The following is a 19860-nucleotide window of genomic DNA, read 5'->3' on the forward strand; positions in this document are numbered from 1 at the left end:
TGAAGCTCGTTTGGCTGTACTTCTCCTATGGATCACCGGAGAGCAGTTTGTCCTGCACTCCTGTGACCTATTTTCAGCAGACAATGCGCTGAAGCCTGTTGTTGGCTGTCATTACAGAGCCAGTCCAGGCTGGGGCAAGTTCGAGACAATATGGTCGCGATCTGCCCACAACTGTGGACTGGAACCTGGCTCGGCCTCTCAGCAAGTCACTGAAAGCCACAGCCCAGCACTCCAGTGAGCTTGGGGGGGGGGGGGGCAGAGCAGAGAGCCAGTGACTGACTTTCACCGGCTTTCTGCTCAGGCAGCTCTGAGAACTAAGCGATTGGCAGTGTTTGATCACTCAGTTCTCAGTCTTACAGCTGGCAGGGAACAGATGCAGCATCGGACTGATTCTGCATCCACCTAGGTAAGTATGATTCTTGAAAGAAAAAAAAAATCCATACTTCTCTTTTTAGGTCCATGAAAGGATTAGATGTTCTGCCTGGATGCAGCTGTTATGGGGCTTTTCCACTGCATGGAACCGAACGGTTCGGCTTGCTTTTGTGCTTTTCCACTGCATGGTACCACATGGTACGGTGTAGGAACGGTTCGGTACGGTATGGTACGGCAGCGCTTTTCCACTACATGGAACCGAACAGTACGGCTCTCAAAAACAGTACCACCTCGATTGTGGTTCCAAGAGGTATCATATCGGTACCATATCCCACAATCCTTTGCATGCAGTCACTACTAGCCACTGATTGGTCAGAGAATCGTTGTTATCCCACCCACTTAACTTTAGTACTACTTTAGTGGAAAAGCAAACCATTCCAAACCATACAGAACCGTTCCAACACCGTACCATACGGTACCAGCAGTGGAAAAGCAAACCAGGCCGAGTAGAGCCAAGCCGGTACTTGGTGGAAAAGTGCCTTTAGAGAAGGCACAATTTCAAAGGTTCCAAGTAGAAAGAACTGGTTGAGCTTTTATGGCTCCTCAAAAAGAGTGGGAATTGGCGAGTTTCCTAAGCTTGTTTTAGTCTTTTTTTTTTTCTTTTTATTTATTTATTTTTTAATTCTGAACGCATAAAATGCCACAGTTTTTGACTTATTGCATCTCTCTCACATAATTGTATTCTTCTTTTCTCTTCTAGTTCTAAGAACAAGTTTACTCGATAGCTTTATGCACATTTCCAAGGAATTTTCTCTCTCATTGTGATATTATCTTCTCTGTGCCCGGGCAGATGTCCTGGTGCCTTCCAGTTAAATCATTGTCTGTGCTGTTTATTTTTATACATTTCGAAACAGATTTTAGACTTTGGCACATACTTCATGATTTGCCAAACTTTATGGTTTATGTGTTCCACTCTCATTGTCTGATTTTCTTCTTCGTAGGTGGTCACCATGCCTGGCAGTGAGAGCATCCAGATGGATTTTCCCCACTACAGCTCTGTGCTTCTAGACACCCTGAACAAGCAGCGTTTGGAGGGGAAATTCTGTGATCTGTCCATCCAGGTCCAGGACCGCATATTCCGAGCTCACAAGACTGTTCTGGCTGCCTCCTCCCCATACTTTCACGACAAGCTGCTGTTGAATAACACCACCTGTTTGGTTCTTCCCACTGTCATTCAACCTGATGCGTTTGAAAACCTGCTACAGCTTATCTACTCTGGGAGTCTGTCCCTTGAAATGGAGGCCTTGCCATCCCATCTCTTGGTGGCCAGTGGTCTTCAGATGTGGCAAGTGGTAGATCGATGTTGTGAACTTCTTAAGGAGAGGCAAGTGTGTACTCCAGTTTGGTCGAGCCGAGCCAGTGAAAATCAGTCGCCCAGCAGCAGTTTTCAACCTCCGCGAGAGGACAATCCACCCACGGTGGTCACGGTAAACTCGGATGATGAAGATGTAATCAAAGTACAGGTTTCTGAGGAAGAGATAAAAAGTGAAAGTTGCACGTATGCCCTTCCTTCATCATCTTGCTCTCTTGGAAGCCCCAATGTTATCTACCTCAAGCAGGAGCAAACCGATGACGATAGCGGCTTTCTGAAAGCTTTTGAGGTGACAGAGGTGAAGCAAGAGATAGACACAGTGAAGTCAGAGTACCCTTCAGAGATGAGCTTTGTGGTGCCTCTTCCGTCCCCACCTACATCTTCTGACGCCTCTCTTTGTTTTCCAAACAAGTTATATGCGGAACCTGAATCTCACTCCTTCTCTATCTCTAAGCCGTTGGACCTGCACGGTAACGAGATTGTTGCCCCCGCCCTTCAGGCTCAGACTATTCACGCCCCTATTAAATTTATAGCTGCCCCAGATGGGAAAAAGTTTGGCTGCCTGTGTGGGAAACGCTTTGCTGTGAAGCCCAAACGGGATCGCCATATCATGCTGACCTTTAGTCTACGCCCGTTCGGCTGCTCCGTCTGTAACAAAAAGTTCAAACTCAAGCACCACCTCACGGAGCACATGAAGACTCACGGGAGCAACCTTTACTCATGCGAAGATTGTGGTCGCAAATTCCGGGTAGAGACCTGCTACCAGAAGCATAAGGAAGCTTGCAAGGGACAGAGGTGGGCGGGAGCTTGCTGGACCTATACTTAACCGTGCTTCTTTCCTCTTCTTTTTTTTTTCATTTTTTTCTTTTTTTTTAATCCAGAACCCTGTGGACGGAAATTTTAAAAATGGGGCCTTCTGATAGAAATATTGACACTAGCCTATTGTTTTCAGGAGCCTTCTAAAAAGATCGTTTTCGCTGTACCAGGAATTGTAGACCTAGGACAGTACTTTTGTAGCCTCCGGTACTGCTTGTAGAGCATCTTTGTAGAGCTGAAAATACATTCGTAGTAGGGTGAATGCCTTTTAAAAAAAAACCCTGGTCTCATTGTCTGTTTTAATGTGGTATATTGTGCTCAAGATCCAATTGGACCGGCCGACAGTCATAACATTGTTTTATTTTAGATTATTTTAGGCACGATATTATTATATCCCTAATAACACAAAAGAAAAAAAGACCCTTTTCCGCTTATGAAGAATATGGCAATTATATCATCTGTGACTAATGCCGCATGATTTAAGAAGACTTGACAATAATTTAATCCCTGCTGTAATGTGTTGAAAAAGGTTGGATTGTCATTTAGAATACAGGAACTAAACGGTGAGAAATGGAACTTGGGTTTAACAGTAAAGGTGGTGACATAGGACAGCTCTGTATATAGCCATATGCTTATAGGCTTCATGCACATGTTTACTTTCACAACTAAGGATGTGTGTTAGAACACCCACATACATTACAATCAAACTCGCGTTGCCTTTTATTTTATTTTTTTTTAAGGCGGTTTATAATAAGTGGACTGTTTACAAAAAAAAAAAAGGAAATACAGCCAATACAAATAATCACTGTCGTTTTTAATAAACAAGCTGCGCTAAATGATCAAATGGGTGACTAGTAAACTCTATAAATATAAATTATATTCAAATTTGAATGTGTGCAGATATAGTAACAAAATATCCCAAATGGTGCAGGTATGTAAATTCAATACCTGAAATATTATTAAAGTGCACTAAGTGATAGCATTATTAATGCAATGCGTAAATATATACAGTGATGGTCAAATATTTATCAATTAAAGGAAGACGTCAGTTGGGACGAAACACGTCGGGTCGCGGCGTGCTGACGTCACCCACGTAACCAGGAAGGACGGGCGGATTTGCCGGCCAGTGGTTTTTGAATCTTTTAGCACACATACTCTACATTTTTAATATAATTTATATTTTTATTACAGGTCACCCATTTGATCATTTAGCGCAGCTTGTTAATTATTATGTGTTTTTGTGTTATCTCGCTTGAAGCTTCAGCTCCCTTTATTCATTAGCGTGGCTATACTTTTTGGGTAATCACTTTAATTTGCCTGTATTTATTTCCTATTACTGTCAACTTCGTCTAGTGTCCATAATGCGGTATTTTTCTGATTGTGGTATTTCAGGAAATAACAGCATTATGGCCACTAGATGGAGCTGAAGATCATAGAAAATATGACACTTACTGCGATTATCCATGTGACTGTGTGACTGCTTGAGGCATTCGCACAGGATTTTATTTTTTTTTTTCATAAATGGGACCCAAATGTGTTAAGTGATTATCAATTCTCAATCAATGACAATTGCATGATAGGATTTTATTTTTTCTATTTATTTTTTAGTTGTTGAATCTTTTGCAAATCGTGAAAATATTGTGCACACAACATATTTTTTCTTTTGAACATGTGCTTGGTAGGGGCTCATGCACATGGGCACATAGGCCCGTGTAGCTTTCCAGAGCCATTTATGTTTCCTGAGCAGCATGGAGCGGTGTTCTGGCAGCCTGTGTTAGTCAATGGAGAACAGGGGCTGTACAGCTGCACGTGCACATCAAAGTTTGAAAGGTGTGCAGCACCGAACGCAGACAGTGTGCTCACTGTACAGTGCCAGTGTGAATGAGCCCTAACTGTTTTATTTTAGTTTTTAATTTTTTATTTTAGTTTTTAAAGCAAATTCAAAAAGGCAAATGTTTCTCTCTGAACTATTTATTGATTGTAATGTGTGTGAGGTCTGCATTGCATAAGGTTTTGGCAATAATCTAACCTGTTTCTGTGATTTCATGGAATTGGGAAAGGGTGTCTCACCTTGTCAGAGGTAAGTGTGATTGCTGGGGTGCAAGTTGGGATAGCTCACCAAAGGGCCAACCTTAAGGCTGCAGATACTGATGATGAGACTACTGAGGCTCCATTATAGAGCTGGGGCAGGTCTGCAATAGGTTTGCACTCCCTAAAACGTTCTTCCTAAGTTCTCATGCCCTTTTGAGTATAAAAGATTCAGATCCCTGTTGTAGGTTGTGGGTCCAATGCACACAGCTGTGTTGTGGTCAGTATATTCCCCGTTGCTGCATAAACCTAAACGGGAAAGTTCTGCGATTGTGCTCTAGCATGCATAAACGCCACCACTAGTCATTCTGAATTCAGTCGTACTGAATGACTAAAGGCTGAGATCATTTTGTGCCGCTGCCTACTCTTTGTTTACATCTCCCCGAATGGGTCATTCACTAGGCAGCTGCGCAGGGGAGTATTGCCCTCGGCCATCGGTCATTTTGAACAACTAAAGGTGCCTGTCAATTTGTGCCACTGCCGCTGCCCACAATGTGTTTACATCTCCTCCTAAATGTGCCATTCACTAAGCAACAGCGCAGGCTCAAATGACCTCAGCCTTGAATACCTAAAGGTGCAGGTCATTCTGGGCCACTGCCGCTGCCTACACTGTATTTACGTTGACATCTCCGGCTGAATGAGTCATTCACTAGGCAGTGGTTCAGGTGCAAATGACCTTGGTCTTTGGTAATTTTCAATGACTGAAGGTGCATGTCATTCTATATTGTCTTTATGTTGACATGTCCTCCTGAATGAGTCATTCGTTATACATTAGTGCAGAAGCAAATTACCTCGGCCTTTTATCACTTTGAATTACTGGAGGTGCAAGGTCATGCTAGGCTGCCGCCGCTGCTTGCACTTTGTTTATGTTGACATCTTCCCCCAACCCTGAATAAGTCATTCGCTAGACATTGATGCAGGCGCAAATTACCTCAACCTTTGATCATTTTAAAATACTGGAGACCAGTGGCGGCTTGTGCTCCATCAGTCGGTGGGAGCGGCAGAAGGACCTACCCCCCCCCCCCCCCCCATATCACTCTAGCCTGCACCAGCACATCTTTCCCCCTCGCCCGCCAGTTCCTCCGGAATGACAGGCAGCGACGGCTTCCCCCCCAGGCTCCTTCATGTCCCTTCGTTGTGGTCGTCTCCTCCCCCCTGCTTGGCCAATAGCATGCCTTCTCCTTCCGCCCAGTTAGGAAACAGCCCTCAGGACCTGCTTCCTGATTGGCTGGAATGGGAATCGGTGTGGCAATAGCGAATATTCATTTGCTTTTGTCACACAACTGGGTGGGCTCAGGGCGCAGTGCTCTGTGCCCCGAGCCAACCCTTTTTTTAAGCCTATTAGAGCCTCTGGCTCTAATCAGGTGATTCAAAAAAAAAAAAACCCAGTTGGAATCCATGCGTCTGGCGCCCTGCATGTAGATTAGGGGGCTTGAGACACGGGTCATTCCAAGCTGCTGCTTACACTTTACGTTGACATCTGCCCCCGGCCCTGAATGAGTGATTGGCTAGACAGCAACACAGAATGGCCTCAGCCCTCCGTCATAGCTTTGCTGCCTTGATGTCCTTCTGTGCCGCTGCTGCCACCTAGTAGGTCACTCATTCAGGGCCAGGGGGAGATGTCTATATAAGCAGTGGCACATACGGATGTACACTGTAAATGTATAGCAGTATGGACCGATTGGGACCATTTTTTTTTTTCATCAGAAAGATCCTGCACACATTTCAATAACTCAGTCCTGAAACCGAAGGTGTCAGTTTGACCCAAACAAATGTAGCCTGTAAAGTCATTAGAGGCCAGATCCCTGAGATTTCATCTGCTTTTCTTCTGTTTTGCCTGAGATTCAGACACAAAAATGGAAAAAATGTTCTATGTGAGGTGCTTAACCGTTTCGGTCAACAAAGAGGTTTTTGTAGAGTAATCTATCAAATGGTCACACACAGGATGCCAATTCACTGTGACCAAAACTACACCTGGTGATGTAAGATGGCTTCAGCTCTGGTCTACACCCGCAGGAGAGGTCCCTCAGATGCGTTTTGATCCCTAGTAGGCTTATTCATTCAATGATTAAGCCCACTAGGGGGTGAAACACGTCTGAGGGGCCTCTCCTGTGGGCGTCGACCAGAGCTGAAGCCATCTTACATTACTGGGTTTAGTTTTGGTCACAGCGAACTGGCGTCCTCTGTGCTATCGGGTGCCATTTTTCTGCTATCAGCGATAGGAGCAGTAGAGAATTGTCTACAAGCAAAGACCTTACATTGCAGGAAAATCACCTGCCACTCAAAATGCCCACAGGTAGCCTGGTGGGTGCTTCAGTGTTGTTGATGGTCCCTGTAATCTGACTGCTTTCCTCTAGAACAATGGGTAGGCAATATTAGCAGTTCAGTTGTGGTTCAACTACATATCCCGTCATGCCTTTGGCTGTTGGAGTCCTGCAATGCCTTATGGGACTTGTAATTTCTGAGAGAGGTGGAGTGTTGAGGTTGCCTTTCTTTGCTCTGCAGTGGAAAAATGTTTCTCAATCCGTTTTAGTCATGGCACCCTTTAAAAGATTAAAAACTCTCGAGGCCAGTCCGAAATGGGGTCCATCCGTTATATTACAATCACACCCACTTCCCTCCTTTCACATCAGAAGACATCAGTGATCCAAAAATGTTTTTAGAGCACCCCCTGCGCTCATGTGCAAATGCAAACGCGCACGCATATGTAAATGGTGATCGCACCACATATGTGAGGTATCGTCCCGAACATCCGTGTGAAAGCAATAATTCTTCTACCAGACCTTCTGTGTAACTCTAAACTGGTAACCTGTAAAGGCTTTTAAAGCATCGCCTATGGAGATTTTTAGGTACTTTGTTTTTCGCCGTTGCACAGGCGTACGCTGTTTTGAAGCATGACATTTTGGGTATCTATTTACTCTGCCTAACATCATCTTTTATATCTTACAAAAAAAAACAGGGTATTATATTGTTTGTGTATGTGTGCTAAAGTTAGGGATGCATCAAAATTTTAACCACTGAAAATTTTTGGCAGAAAATAGGGTTTTCAACATTGTGCCGACAGGAAAAAAAGTTCTGATTTCTGCTGAAAAACGCCCACGATTTTACCGTGATTTTGGCCCCCCTTTTCCACGATTTATCCTTTTTGTTTATGGTGTTTTTAATAGGTCATGTGACTCAAAAAATGCAGCATTGTAAATTTTTGATGCCATTTCAATGGGTAGGTACCTTTTTGGTGCTGTTTGCCAAATATGCACCAAAAAAGCTGCAAGCGGGATTCTTAACAACGCTTCAAAAGGTGCCGACAATAAATTCATATTCCTTTTTAAATTTATGATATCAATTAAAAAGTCGAATATAATACAATTACTTAAAAAAATATACGGTATATTTTTTTTTTAAAACGTCAATTTTGGTTTCGGCCAAGTGCATCCTGAACTTTCGGTTTGGCACTAAAGTTTTAATTTCGGTGCACCACTAAGTAACATTCATTAAAGGGTATTTTTCCCCGAAAATTTGCATTTAATAAACTGCTTTGATAAACCTCTGTGCAAATATTGTGCGACATAAAACATTGTTACAACCATTTTATTTCCCAGGGCCTCTACTTAAAAATAATGTATAATTTATTATATAAATAAAGGTTGGGTTCTGGGTACTTAGCAAAAAAAAAATGCTAAATTTTACACATATGACAAAAATGTCAGAATTGGCCTGGACTGGAGGAGTTTTTTTTTTTTTCTTCCCTATCTTACCTTGACTGCTGTGTTGTCCTCAAAAAACTTTGGGATCTATATATGTCGGCACCAACCTCTAAGTCCAATTTAAATCCGTATCAAAATACCTCTATCCCAGCTGCTGTAAAAAAAAAAAAAAACCTGCTGGTATTTGTGCAAATATTAATGTAAAAAACGGTGCTAGTGTGCCTATCTCTCCTGTGCTTGTTTTTATAAATTAAAGTGCTGTGGAAATATATATTAACATTAAATTAGTACTCTAAAATATAATTTAATATCAATAATAGTGTCCCAATCAGTGATACTCCATTATATCTAAATAAAATTTGATTAGTAATTGAAAATCTAATAAAAATTTCTTTTGAAAAAAAAAAAATGTGATTAGTAAAACATTCTGTAGCCCAGAATATCATGTGCGTCAGTGGGGTTCATTAACTAAAGGCAAATAGTTTGTGCACTTTGTAGTTGCTCCAGAGTTTAGTAAATGAGTAAAGTTTCACTTTGCAAAGAATACCCAATCACATGCAAGGGGAAAAAAAACTGCATTTCTCTTTCGTTTATTGACAGACACAACTCCTTATCTTCGTAAACATTGAATTATACTGCCCCCTACAGGAGTAGGACACTAGGCAGGAAAAAGCTTGACTACACCTATGGGGCAGTCCCAGGGGGGTATACTCCCTCTCTGCTATAGGCGCTCAGTTTTGTTCTGCCTAGTAAGTAGTAAGGACCAAGATCCTTGCTGGGATCTCAGGTCGTGGCAATTTTTTCCTTTTAAATGGGACTTTTTCCTATCTTGGTTATTTTGTTTCTTTGAGAATGTACAATCAACTGCCGGACTGGGCGGCTGGTTGGATAATCTAGATCCAGAGGGTCCCCCCAGGTCTGGCCAGCAAGCGTTCGCAGGCCTCAGCTCCGCGCAAGGTCGGCCGTGACATTGCCCCACTGGACGGGGGCTGGCCTGCGAGTTAAACGTCTCGTGAGGGCGCATACGACCTGGCCTCGGCCCGAGTTGCAGTGTTCCTCCTGGCTGACAGCCTCCCCATTCCAATGGAGCGGTGGTCTGTCAGGAGAAGTGCCCACCCTGTTCCTGGTATGGTAAGTAGCTGCCCCCCTTCCCCTGGAGGGTTTTGGGATGGACGTAGGCCCCTCCCTGGGACGGTGCAACCCCTCGGGTTCCCCTCCAGACCATCCAAAATTTTGGTGGTCACTGTGGGTCTTACGCACATTATAGGTTATAAACTGGCTTTTGCCACAGGCTCTTAAGAGGGGGGGGGGTTGTTGGAGTTGCTGCTGGCCGAGTTTTTTCCTGGTGCACAACGGGGGGGTTGAGCAGGGTTCCTCGCCACCCTGTGGGTTGGTGACTAGGGTAGGGATGTCCTCTGGGCAGTTGTTAGGCTGGAAAAGTGGATGGTTTATCATCCGTGGGTCTGCGCCTCACGTAGCCGGATCCAGCCAAAAATTTAGGCCACAGCTTTGCTGCCTACTGGCCGGGTCTGGGCGGCCCCAGTTAGGGTGGCTGAAGCCACTACCCTCGGTTTGGGCATCAGCCCTCCCCTCCGCTGCCCCTGGGTGGTCAGCTCCATTGGGGCTCGCGCCCAAGTGGCTGGGCGTCCACAAAAAATTTAGGCCGCGGCCTACTAGGCCATGCGACTTTGGGGTAGTACAAGACTTGTTACTTCAAGGGAAGGTACGTCCAATTCTGGACCTCAGAGCACTAAACTGCTTTGTACAGATCTTCCGAATGGTGTCCATTCGCACGGTAGTGGCATCTCTACATCAGAAATGTTCTCGCTTCTATCGACATCAAGGACGCCTACCTTCACATTCCAATATGTGCTGGTCACCAGTGCTTCCTCTGCTTGCTGTGGGAGAGGAGCATTATCAGTTTATGGCGTTACCCTTTGGTCTCCCCTCCGCTCCTCGGGTCTTCACAAGAGTTGGCCCCGGTGCTAGCATTGTTGCGTCAGCAGGGAATCGCGGTACTGGGGTACCTGAACTCTCTTCTTCTGCGAGCAAAGCCTCCGACTTCTCTGATTGACAATTTGGAGATTACTCTGCAAACTCTGAGGGAGTTCGGCTGGATTCTGAACCTTCAGAAGTCTGCTCTGGTTCCGTCCACAATACTGGACTATCTGGGTCTGACTCTGGACTTGGCCTCAGCTACAGTTTTTCTTCCTCTGGAAAAATTACAGACATTGCAGGAGGCAATTCAGCTTCTGTTGTCCTGCAAATGGTCATCCCTCCGGGCTTGCATGCTGGTCCTGATGGGGTCTACCTTTTGAGGCGGTTCCGTTTGCACAGTTCCACATGAGATCTCTGGAAAAAGAGATTCTGGTGAAATGGGACAAGATTTCATGGTCTCTAGAGGTGGCTTCGTTCTCCAGCACTCAGACAGGGAAAATTCTTTCTCCCTCTGTACTGGACTGTGGTCACCACGGATACCAGCCTTTCTGGGTGGGGAGGCGTCTTCTGAAAAGATTCTGCTCAGGGGGCTGGACACTAGAAGAATACTTTGTCTTGATCATTGGACAATTCGTCTTCAGGGGTGTCCGGTACGAATATAATTGGACAATGCCGCGGCTGTGGTATATGTCAATCACCAAGGGGGCACAAGAAGTGTCCTGACGGCTCGGGAAGTAGCCGGCATTCTAAGGTGGACAGACCAATTCGTTCAAGCCTTCTCTGCTCTACACATTTCAAGGAAGGTACAGAGGTTTGTGGCACGGTCTCTGGATCCTCTGGCCGACGCTACAGAGGCATTCTAGTGGGTCCAGACTGGCCTTGCCGGTCTTTGTATGCTGATCTGGTACGGCTGCTCACTGATGCTCCTTGGAGACTTTCTCTCAGGGAAGGTTTGCTGTCCCAAAGGCCAATCTTTCATCCTGCTTTACAGTTGCTGGCTTTAACAAGTTGGCTGTTGAAAGCAAGGTGCTGAAGGATAGAGGTTTGTCTGAATCTGTGATTCCTACACTGTTAAAGGCTAGAAAATATACCTCTAGGAAGATCTACCATCGTACTTGGAAGACGTACATTGCGATGGGGGGTTTAGCAGCTCCTGGCATTGGGTACCATTAAGGGCCAGGTTTCGGCCTTGGCAGTTTTCTTTCAATGTCCATGGGTCACACCTTCCTTGGTGCATACCTTTATCCAGGGAGTTCAACATGTGGGACCTCAATTTGGTTGTCAGTTCTCCAGAAACGTCCCTTCGAAAATATTTGGGAGGTTCCCCTGCTTGCGTTGTCCCAGAAGGTGGCCTTTTTGGTGGCTATTACTGCTGTGCCTAGGGTGTTGGAGCTGATGGGGTTGTCTTGTCGTTCACCTTACCTGGTTGGTCACAGAGATAAGGTGGTTCTTCGTCCCTGTCCGTCGTTTCTTCCAAAGGTCGTCTCTAATTTTGAATTTGAATGAAGACATTGTGTTGCCTTTCCTACTTTCCTATGTCCGAGGCCTAAACATCCTAAGGACATTGCCTTGCATTCCCTGGATGTGGTTCGGGCAATCAGGGTGAACCTGTCATCTATGGGGTTTTTTGGGTAGTTAGACTCACTATTTGTATTCACGAATGGATCTCAAAGGTTTGCCCGCTTCTGCTGCGACCATTTCCAGATGGATCAGACAGATGGTGATTCAGGCTTATTCGCGTAGGGGTCAGGTTCCTCCTTTCCCTGTTTAGGCACACTCTCCTCGGGTGCTTAGTGCCTCCTGGGCCTTCCGTCATCTGGCTTCAGTGCTGCAGGTTTGCAAGGCGAGCAGCTGGTTGTCTGTGCACACTTTCACAAAGTTTTATAAGGTGGATGTGTTGGCATCTACAGATGCTTCTTTTGGCTGCAGGCCGCGGTTTAGAGGACCTGGTCCTCTTTGAGGGTGTATTGTTGTTTTTTCAGGTGCGCTCCACTTGTTTATGGTTGAGCACCATGTATCTGGTTGGCTACGATTTAGCCTTGGGAAATTTTTATTGCTTTTCCCACCCCTCATGTTTGATTGACACTGCTTTGGGACGTCTCAATGGTCCAGAAGATAAGGAGCTGTGGCGATCAATGAACGAAAGAGAAAATGGGGTTTTTGACTTGCCGTAAAATCCATTTCTCAGATGTTCATTGACGGACACAGCACCCACCCCTCTATAGAGTTGGCTTTCTTCTGACACTGCTTGTAACAAAACTGAGTGCCTAAAGCTGAGAGTGGGAGTATACCCCCTGGGACTGCCCCATAGGGGTAGTCAAGCTATTTCCTGCCTAGTGTCCTACTCCTGTAGGGGGCAGTATAACCCAACAGTCAAGAAGATAAGGAGTTGTTTCTGTCAATGAACATGGATTTTTCGGTAAGTCAAAAATCCAATTTTTTGCTTGCATATGATTGGATGATGGAAGTCAGCAGACCTTCCCCTCATTTCCTAAGCTCTGGAGCAACTGCACTTTGCAAAGTGCATAGTCTATTTGCCTTTAGTAAATCAACCCCAGTGTCCGAAGTTCATATTAAAGTATTCAGTGCAGTAGACAATCCCACGTCAATAGTGCAAAAAAACAGTTCTACAACAATCCAATGTTTTTCTAATCCACTCAAATGTGCTCTTCAAATAAATCTTCTCATCCACAAACTGTTCGTGATGACTCTGTGCACCTCCACTTCCCTCCGTGCTCCACCCAGCATCACAACCCACTCACCAGAGGATTTGACCCTAAATTATGAGAGTCCTAAATCGCTTGCATCCTGAAACTCCAACTCTCTCCCCAAGAATTTCACACTCTGTGCGGGATGACGTCACATCCAAAGCCCAGTTCTACGCGTTTGGTCAAAACGGTCCCCTGTGATGTAAGCATCCCAAGACGCTTCAGGTAGGGAAGGGGACGTTTTTCTCGCCCTGGTGAGAAAGATGTAAGTGTGGGGTTGGATCCTGCAAAAAAGCTATTTATGAAAAATAAATTTGAGGAGTTTATATAAAAAAAAAAAAAAAAAAATTGCTCTGCGAATGTGTCAATCATTCACACGGGCACAACAAATTTTCATCATAATTTGCCTAAAGCGGAACTAAACTCTCTCAATCAACGTGTACTATTTTTAATCCTTATGCTGCTAGCCTTAGGAAATAGAAGGGAAGATATATTATATAATTCCTTGTTTGTATGTTTCTTACATTTCTTCAGTTGCTTCTTCTTTTCTGGCCTAGGCCAAAATGATGTCATACATCCCATGAGTCTTCATGGTCATCTTTTTTCCCTTTCATCTGGAGGCAGAGGAGGGGCTTTCTCAGCTAAGCACATTCCCCTGCCTTCATGCCTGAGCTCAGAGCAGGTGGATTCCAGGAAGTAAATGCTACATGAATCATCGGCCCTTACTCAAGATTGCTGAGGTTAGACCCCCCCCCCAAACCCCCATCCCCCTTCGGTGTGATAGCAGAAGGGGGATCTTCTCCCCACACCCGCTGTCACAATTTAAAAACCATGCTACATGTGATGCATACTAGCACATTATGCAATAGCCTTACATGTTTTATGTTTTCTATTTTTAAACTGCCATGGTTTACTACCGCTTTAAAGTTTTTGTTTCTTATTATTGTCAGCACCATCTAGTGGCAAAAATGTGATTTTTTTTTTATATATAAATAAATATATATATATATATATATATATATATATATATATATATATATATATATATTATAAAATACCTTGATCAGGAAAAATACCACGTTATTGCTACTAGATTGTGCTGATAATCCTAGGAAATAAACGCATTAGTAGAAATTATTTTTATACATAGGCCTGTTTGTTACCCCAACACTTCATATTCCTGATATGTACCTACTGTACCGTGTACTTGGTATGAGATAGTATCCTCTTCTCTTTGTATTTCTTGCTTTGTGTGAAATCTCTGGTGTTCCTGCCAGTCCCTCTGCTTTCCTATTAAAAACTGACCACACTAAGCAGGAGAGCACAGTCAGTTCTCTAGCTATGCTGGGGACTGTGTGCTCTAAAATGATCAGACTTGTCCTGACACCCCCCCTCCCCCCCACATAGCTATTCACTGGGAAGCTTAGTGTGCTGCTACTTCTCCTCCCCCAGCTCTTATGCAGCTGAGCACAGAGGGAGTATGATCATTTATAATAAAAAAAGTTTTCCCTTTTTTTTTTTTTTTTTTTTCCTCTATTAAAAAAAAAAAAAATGTTTTTGCCTTTCATTTCTGTTTTAAACGGAATGGGTTGTTTTACAAGGTGATCCTTTACAATCACTTTAATGTCCATGTGTTTAGTGGAGGTGAAAAAATTACGAAGTGAACAAAGAAGTTGAAGATCCACTTTAACAGTCGGTTTGTATTTCACATCTATAGCTCATGGTTTTCTTCCCATGAACACTGGCCACCCCACATTTCATTTTAGTTTATTATTCAGTTTATTTACTTTTTTGGTCATCTGTACCTTTTCCACGATGTCGGGAATTTTCTATTTTTTAACTGCTAATGGTTCACTATTGCTTTAATGCTTTTGTTTCTTAAGATTGTCAGCACCATCTAGTGGCAATAATGATATATATATATATATATATATATCTATATCTATCATGTGTGTGTGTGTGTGTATATATATATATATATATATATATATATAATGTGTGTGTGTATATATACAGTGGGTACGGAAAGTATTCGGATCCCCTTAAATTTTTCACTCTTTGTTATATTGCAGCCATTTGCTAAAATCATTTAAGTTCATTCTTCTTCCTCATGAATGTACACATAGCACCCCATACTGACAGAAAAACACAGAATTGTTGACATTGTTGCAGATTTATTAAAAAAGAAAAACTGAAATATCACATGGTCCTAAGTATTCAGACCCTTTGCTCAGTATTTAGTAGAAGCCCCCTTTTGATCTAATACAGCCAGGAGTCTTTTTGGGAAAGATGCAACAAGTCTTTCACACCTGGATTTGGTGATCCTCTGCCATTCCTCCTTGCAGATCCTCTCCAGTTCTGTCAGGTTGGATGGTAAACGTTGGTGGACAGCCATTTTTAGGTCTCTCCAGAGATGCTCAATTGGGTTTAAGTCAGGGCTCTGGCTGGGCCATTCAAGAACAGTCATGGAGTTGTTGTGAAGCCACTCCTTCGTTATTTTAGCTGTGTGCTTAGGGTCATTGTCTTGTTGGAAGGTAAACCTTCGGCCCAGTCTGAGGTCCAGAGCACTCTGGAGAAGGTTTTTGTCCAGGATATCCCTGTACTTGGCCGCACTCCTCTTTCCCTCGATTGCAACCAGTCGTCCTGTCCCTGCAGCTGAAAAACACCCCCACAGCATGATGCTGCCACCACCATGCTTCACTGTTGGGACTGTATTGGACAGGTGATGAGCAGTGCCTGGTTTTCTCCACACATACCGCTTAGAATTAAGGCCAAAAAGTTCTATTTTGGTCTCATCAGACCAGAGAATCTTATTTCTCACCATCTTGGAGTCCTTCAGGTGTTTTTTTTTAGCAAACTCCATGCGGGCTTTCATGTGTCTTACACTGAGGAGAGGCTTCCGTCGGGCCACTCTGCCATAAAGCCCCGACTGGTGGAGGGCTGCAGTGATGGTTGACTTTCTACAACTTTCTCCCATCTCCTGACTGCATCTCTGGAGCTCAGCCACAGTGATCTTTGGGTTCTTCTTTACCTCTCTCACCAAGGCTCTTCTCCCCCGATAGCTCAGTTTGCCGGATGGCCAGCACTAGGAAGGGTTCTGGTCGTCCCAAACGTCTTCCATTTGAGGATTATGGAGGCCACTGTGCTCTTAGGAACCTTAAGTGCAGCAGAAATCTTTTTGTAACCTTGGCCAGATCTGTGCCTTGCCACAATTCTGTCTCTGAGCTCTTCAGGCAGTTCCTTTGACCTCATGATTCTCATTTGCTCTGACATGCATTGTGATGTGGAAGGTCTTATATAGACAGGTGTGTGGCTTTCCTAATCAAGTCCAATCAGTATAATCAAACACAGCTGGACTCAAATGAAGGTGTAGAACCATCTCAAGGATGATCAGAAGAAATGGAAAGCACCTGAGTTAAATATATGAGTGTCACAGCAAAGGGTCTGAATACTTAGGACCATGTGATATTTCAGTTTTTCTTTTTTAATAAATCTGCAACAATGTCAACAATTCTGTGTTTTTCTGTCAGTATGGGGTGCTATGTGTACATTCATGAGGAAGAAGAATGAACTTAAATGATTTTAGCAAATGGCTGCAATATAACAAAGAGTGAAAAATTTAAGGGGGTCTGAATACTTTGCGTACCCACTGTATATATATATATATATATATATATATATATGTATGTGTGTGTGTGTGTGTATATGTATGTATGTATATGTATATATATATATATATATATATATATATATATATATACACGTGTGTGTGTATGTATGTATGTGTGTGTGTGTGTGTATATATATATATATATATATATATATATATATATATGTATGTGTGTGTATCTATCTAATTTATTTATTTTTTTCCTAAAATACCTTGATCAGGAAAAAATACCACATTATTGCTACTAGATTGTGCTGATGATCCTAGAAAATAAACGTATTGGCCCCCTAAAGCGTTTGTTACCCTAACACTTCATATTCCTGATATGTTCCTGCTGTACCATATACTTGTATGGGAAAGTCTCCTGTTCTCTTTGTATTGCTTCCTTTATGTGAAATCCCTGTTGTTCCTGCCAGTCCCTCTGCTTTCCTATTAGAAACTGACCACACTAAGCAGGAGAGCACACAGTGTTTGTTTTCCTGAGCTAGGAGCTGACTGAAACATTTTGTGGCTCTGTTGGTTTTCTGTGTCTATTTTTAAAAACTGGCACGAAATGCAGAAAAATCTTGTCAACCCCCCACCCCCAACCCCCTGCGAACAGCCCTCACACTTTGCGTCGGTATCTGAATCTTTCACCATTTTGGAATCAAAGAATCTGTCGGCCACTGATTTACAAACAAGGAGACTTCTGCATGTTGCATTGATGTCTATTATAGTCCGTTCATAAATCCTGTAGTTCGTAGGGCATCGATAGCCTGAATAGTGACTCAAGATGGCTGTTCTGACTAGGTATGCATGATGGGCGCACGCTTGTCATCCATTACTTTTAAAGGGCTTATCGTGTTAAAGGGAACTCTACCTTTACAGATTTATAAAAAAATGTTTGCTTGTGACGGATTCCTTTGAAGTTTTAATGTGCACCAGAAACGTCCATTGTTTCATTCACGGTTTTTAGTGGCATTTTAGAAGGTTAATTATTATGTTTGCCGCCTTGCCTGTTCCTGTCACAACACTAATGGGTTAACGTTTTACTACAGCCGAGGAACAGAGGGCTCTAATATCTTCTGTTCAATACTGTTGGCCTTTAAAAAAAACCCATCCACTTTGTATCCTGTAATCACAAGCTGTATGTAATCTATAATTGTCTCTAGTACTGGTGTCTGAAATAAAACATGAAAAACAGGCCTGTGTGTAATTAATGTGCAAGAATTCAATGCGGGAAAAAAAAAAAAGCTTATGGCCATAGACATAGGAGGGCCTTAAAATTACCAGCTGGTGTGCCTTCTGGCTGGCGGTGTCCTAAACGTACGTTAGGGTCAGCTGAGCATAAACACCAATCAGCCATCAACTTGATGACAAGTGAATAACACTGATTGTTTTGTTAGAATAGCACCTGAAAGTGGGTGAGTTATATTGGGCAGCAAGTGAACATGTTGTCTCTCAAGTTGATTGCTGAAAGAAAGAATTGTCATGTGTAAGGAGTTGAGCGACTTCGACAAGGGTCAAATTGTAAGGGCTAGACCAGTGGTCTCCAAACTGGGCCAAATGCAGCCCTTTGCTGCACTTTATCCAGCCCTTGGAGGACTATTCTTCACACTGATGTAAGGCACTTTTCCTCCCACTCATACCAACGATGAGGCACCATTCTTTCCACTGACACCAACAGCCGGGCATAATTTCTCCCACTAACAGCATTGGGGCACCACTTCCTCCCACTGGCACCTATGATGAGGGACCATTCCTTCCACTGACACCTATGATGAGGGACCATTCCTTCCACTGACACGAAAGATGGGGCACCATTTTTCCCATTATTACCAATGAAGGGGTAGTATTGCTCTCATTAACAATGAAGGGATAGTAGTCCTCCCATTATTACCAATGATGGGGCACTATTGCATTCACTGACACCAATGATGAGGGACCATTCCTTCCACTGACACTAACGATGGGGCACTATTCTTCCCATTATTACCTATGAAGGGGTAGCATTCCTTCCATTATTACCAATGAAGGGGTAGCATTCCTTCCATTATTACCAATGAAGGGGTAGTATTCCTCTCAATATTACCAATGAAGGGGTAGCATTCCTCCTATTATTACCAAGGAAGGGGTAGTATTCCTCCCATAATTACCAATGAAGGGTTAGTATTCCTCTCATTATTACCAATGAAGGGGTAGTGTTCCTCTCATTATTATCAATGAAGGGGTAGTGTTCCTCCCATTATTACCAATGAAGGGGTAGTATTCCTCTCATTATTACCAATGAAGGGGTGGTGTTCCTCTCATTATTATCAATGAAGGGGTAGTATTCCTCCCATTATTACTAATGAAGGGGTAGCATTCCTCCCATTATTACCAATGATGGGGTAGCATTCCTCCCATTATTACCAATGAAGGGGTAGTATTCCTCACATTGTTACTAATGAAGGGGTAATATTCCTCCCATTGTTACTAATGAAGGGGTAGTATTCCTCTCATTATTACCAATGATGGGGCACTATTGCACTCACTGACACCAATGATGAGGGACCATTCCTTCCACTGACACTAACAATGGGGCACCATTTTTCCCATTATTACCAAGGAAGGAGTAGTATTCGTCCCATTATTACCAATGAAGGGGTAGTATTCCTCTCAATATTACCAATGAAGGGGTAGTATTCCTCTCAATATTACCAATGAAGGGGTAGTGTTCCTCCTATTATTACCAAGGAAGGGGTAGTATTCCTCTCAATATTACCAATGATGGGGCACCATTGCACTCACTGACACGAATGATGAGGGACCATTCCTTCCACTGACACTAAAGATGGGGCACCATTTTTTACCAATGAAGCGGTAGTAATCCTCTCATTATTACCAATGGTGGGGCACTATTGCTCTCACTGACACCAATGATGAGGGACCATTCCTTCCACTACCCATTATTACCAATGAAGCGGTAGTATTCCTCTCAATATCACCAATGAAGGGGTAGTATTCCTCTCATTATTACCAGTGATGGGGCACTATTGCACTCACTGATGCCAATGATGAGGGACCATTCCTTCCACTGACACTAAGGATGGGGCACTATTCTTCCCATTATTACCAATGAAGGGGTAGCATTCCTTCCATTGTTACTAATGAAGGGGTAGCATTCCTCCCATTGTTACCAATGAAGGGGTAGTATTCCTCTCATTATTACCA

The 19860-nt window shown here is 43.4% G+C and overlaps 1 protein-coding gene across 1 annotated transcript; it reads left to right on the top strand.

Annotated features, from left to right (window-relative positions):
• The first annotated feature begins 1374 nt into the window (after positions 1-1374).
• ZBTB9 (zinc finger and BTB domain containing 9) lies at positions 1375-3244 on the top strand. The gene has a single exon (XM_082263981.1). The coding sequence runs from the start codon at positions 1383-1385 to the stop codon at positions 2568-2570; it is 1188 nt and encodes a 395-aa protein (XP_082120107.1). The 5' UTR covers positions 1375-1382; the 3' UTR covers positions 2571-3244.
• Positions 3245-19860: the final 16616 nt, after the last annotated feature.

This window comes from Pelophylax lessonae (genome assembly GCF_965119305.1).
Source record: "Pelophylax lessonae genome assembly, chromosome: 7".
Lineage (NCBI taxonomy): Eukaryota > Metazoa > Chordata > Amphibia > Anura > Ranidae > Pelophylax > Pelophylax lessonae.

Excerpts from the sequence above, each read along its gene's own strand:
- ZBTB9 (XM_082263981.1), top strand. The coding sequence starts at position 1,383 with ATGCCTGGCAGTGAGAGCATCCAGATGGATTTTCCCCACTACAGCTCT.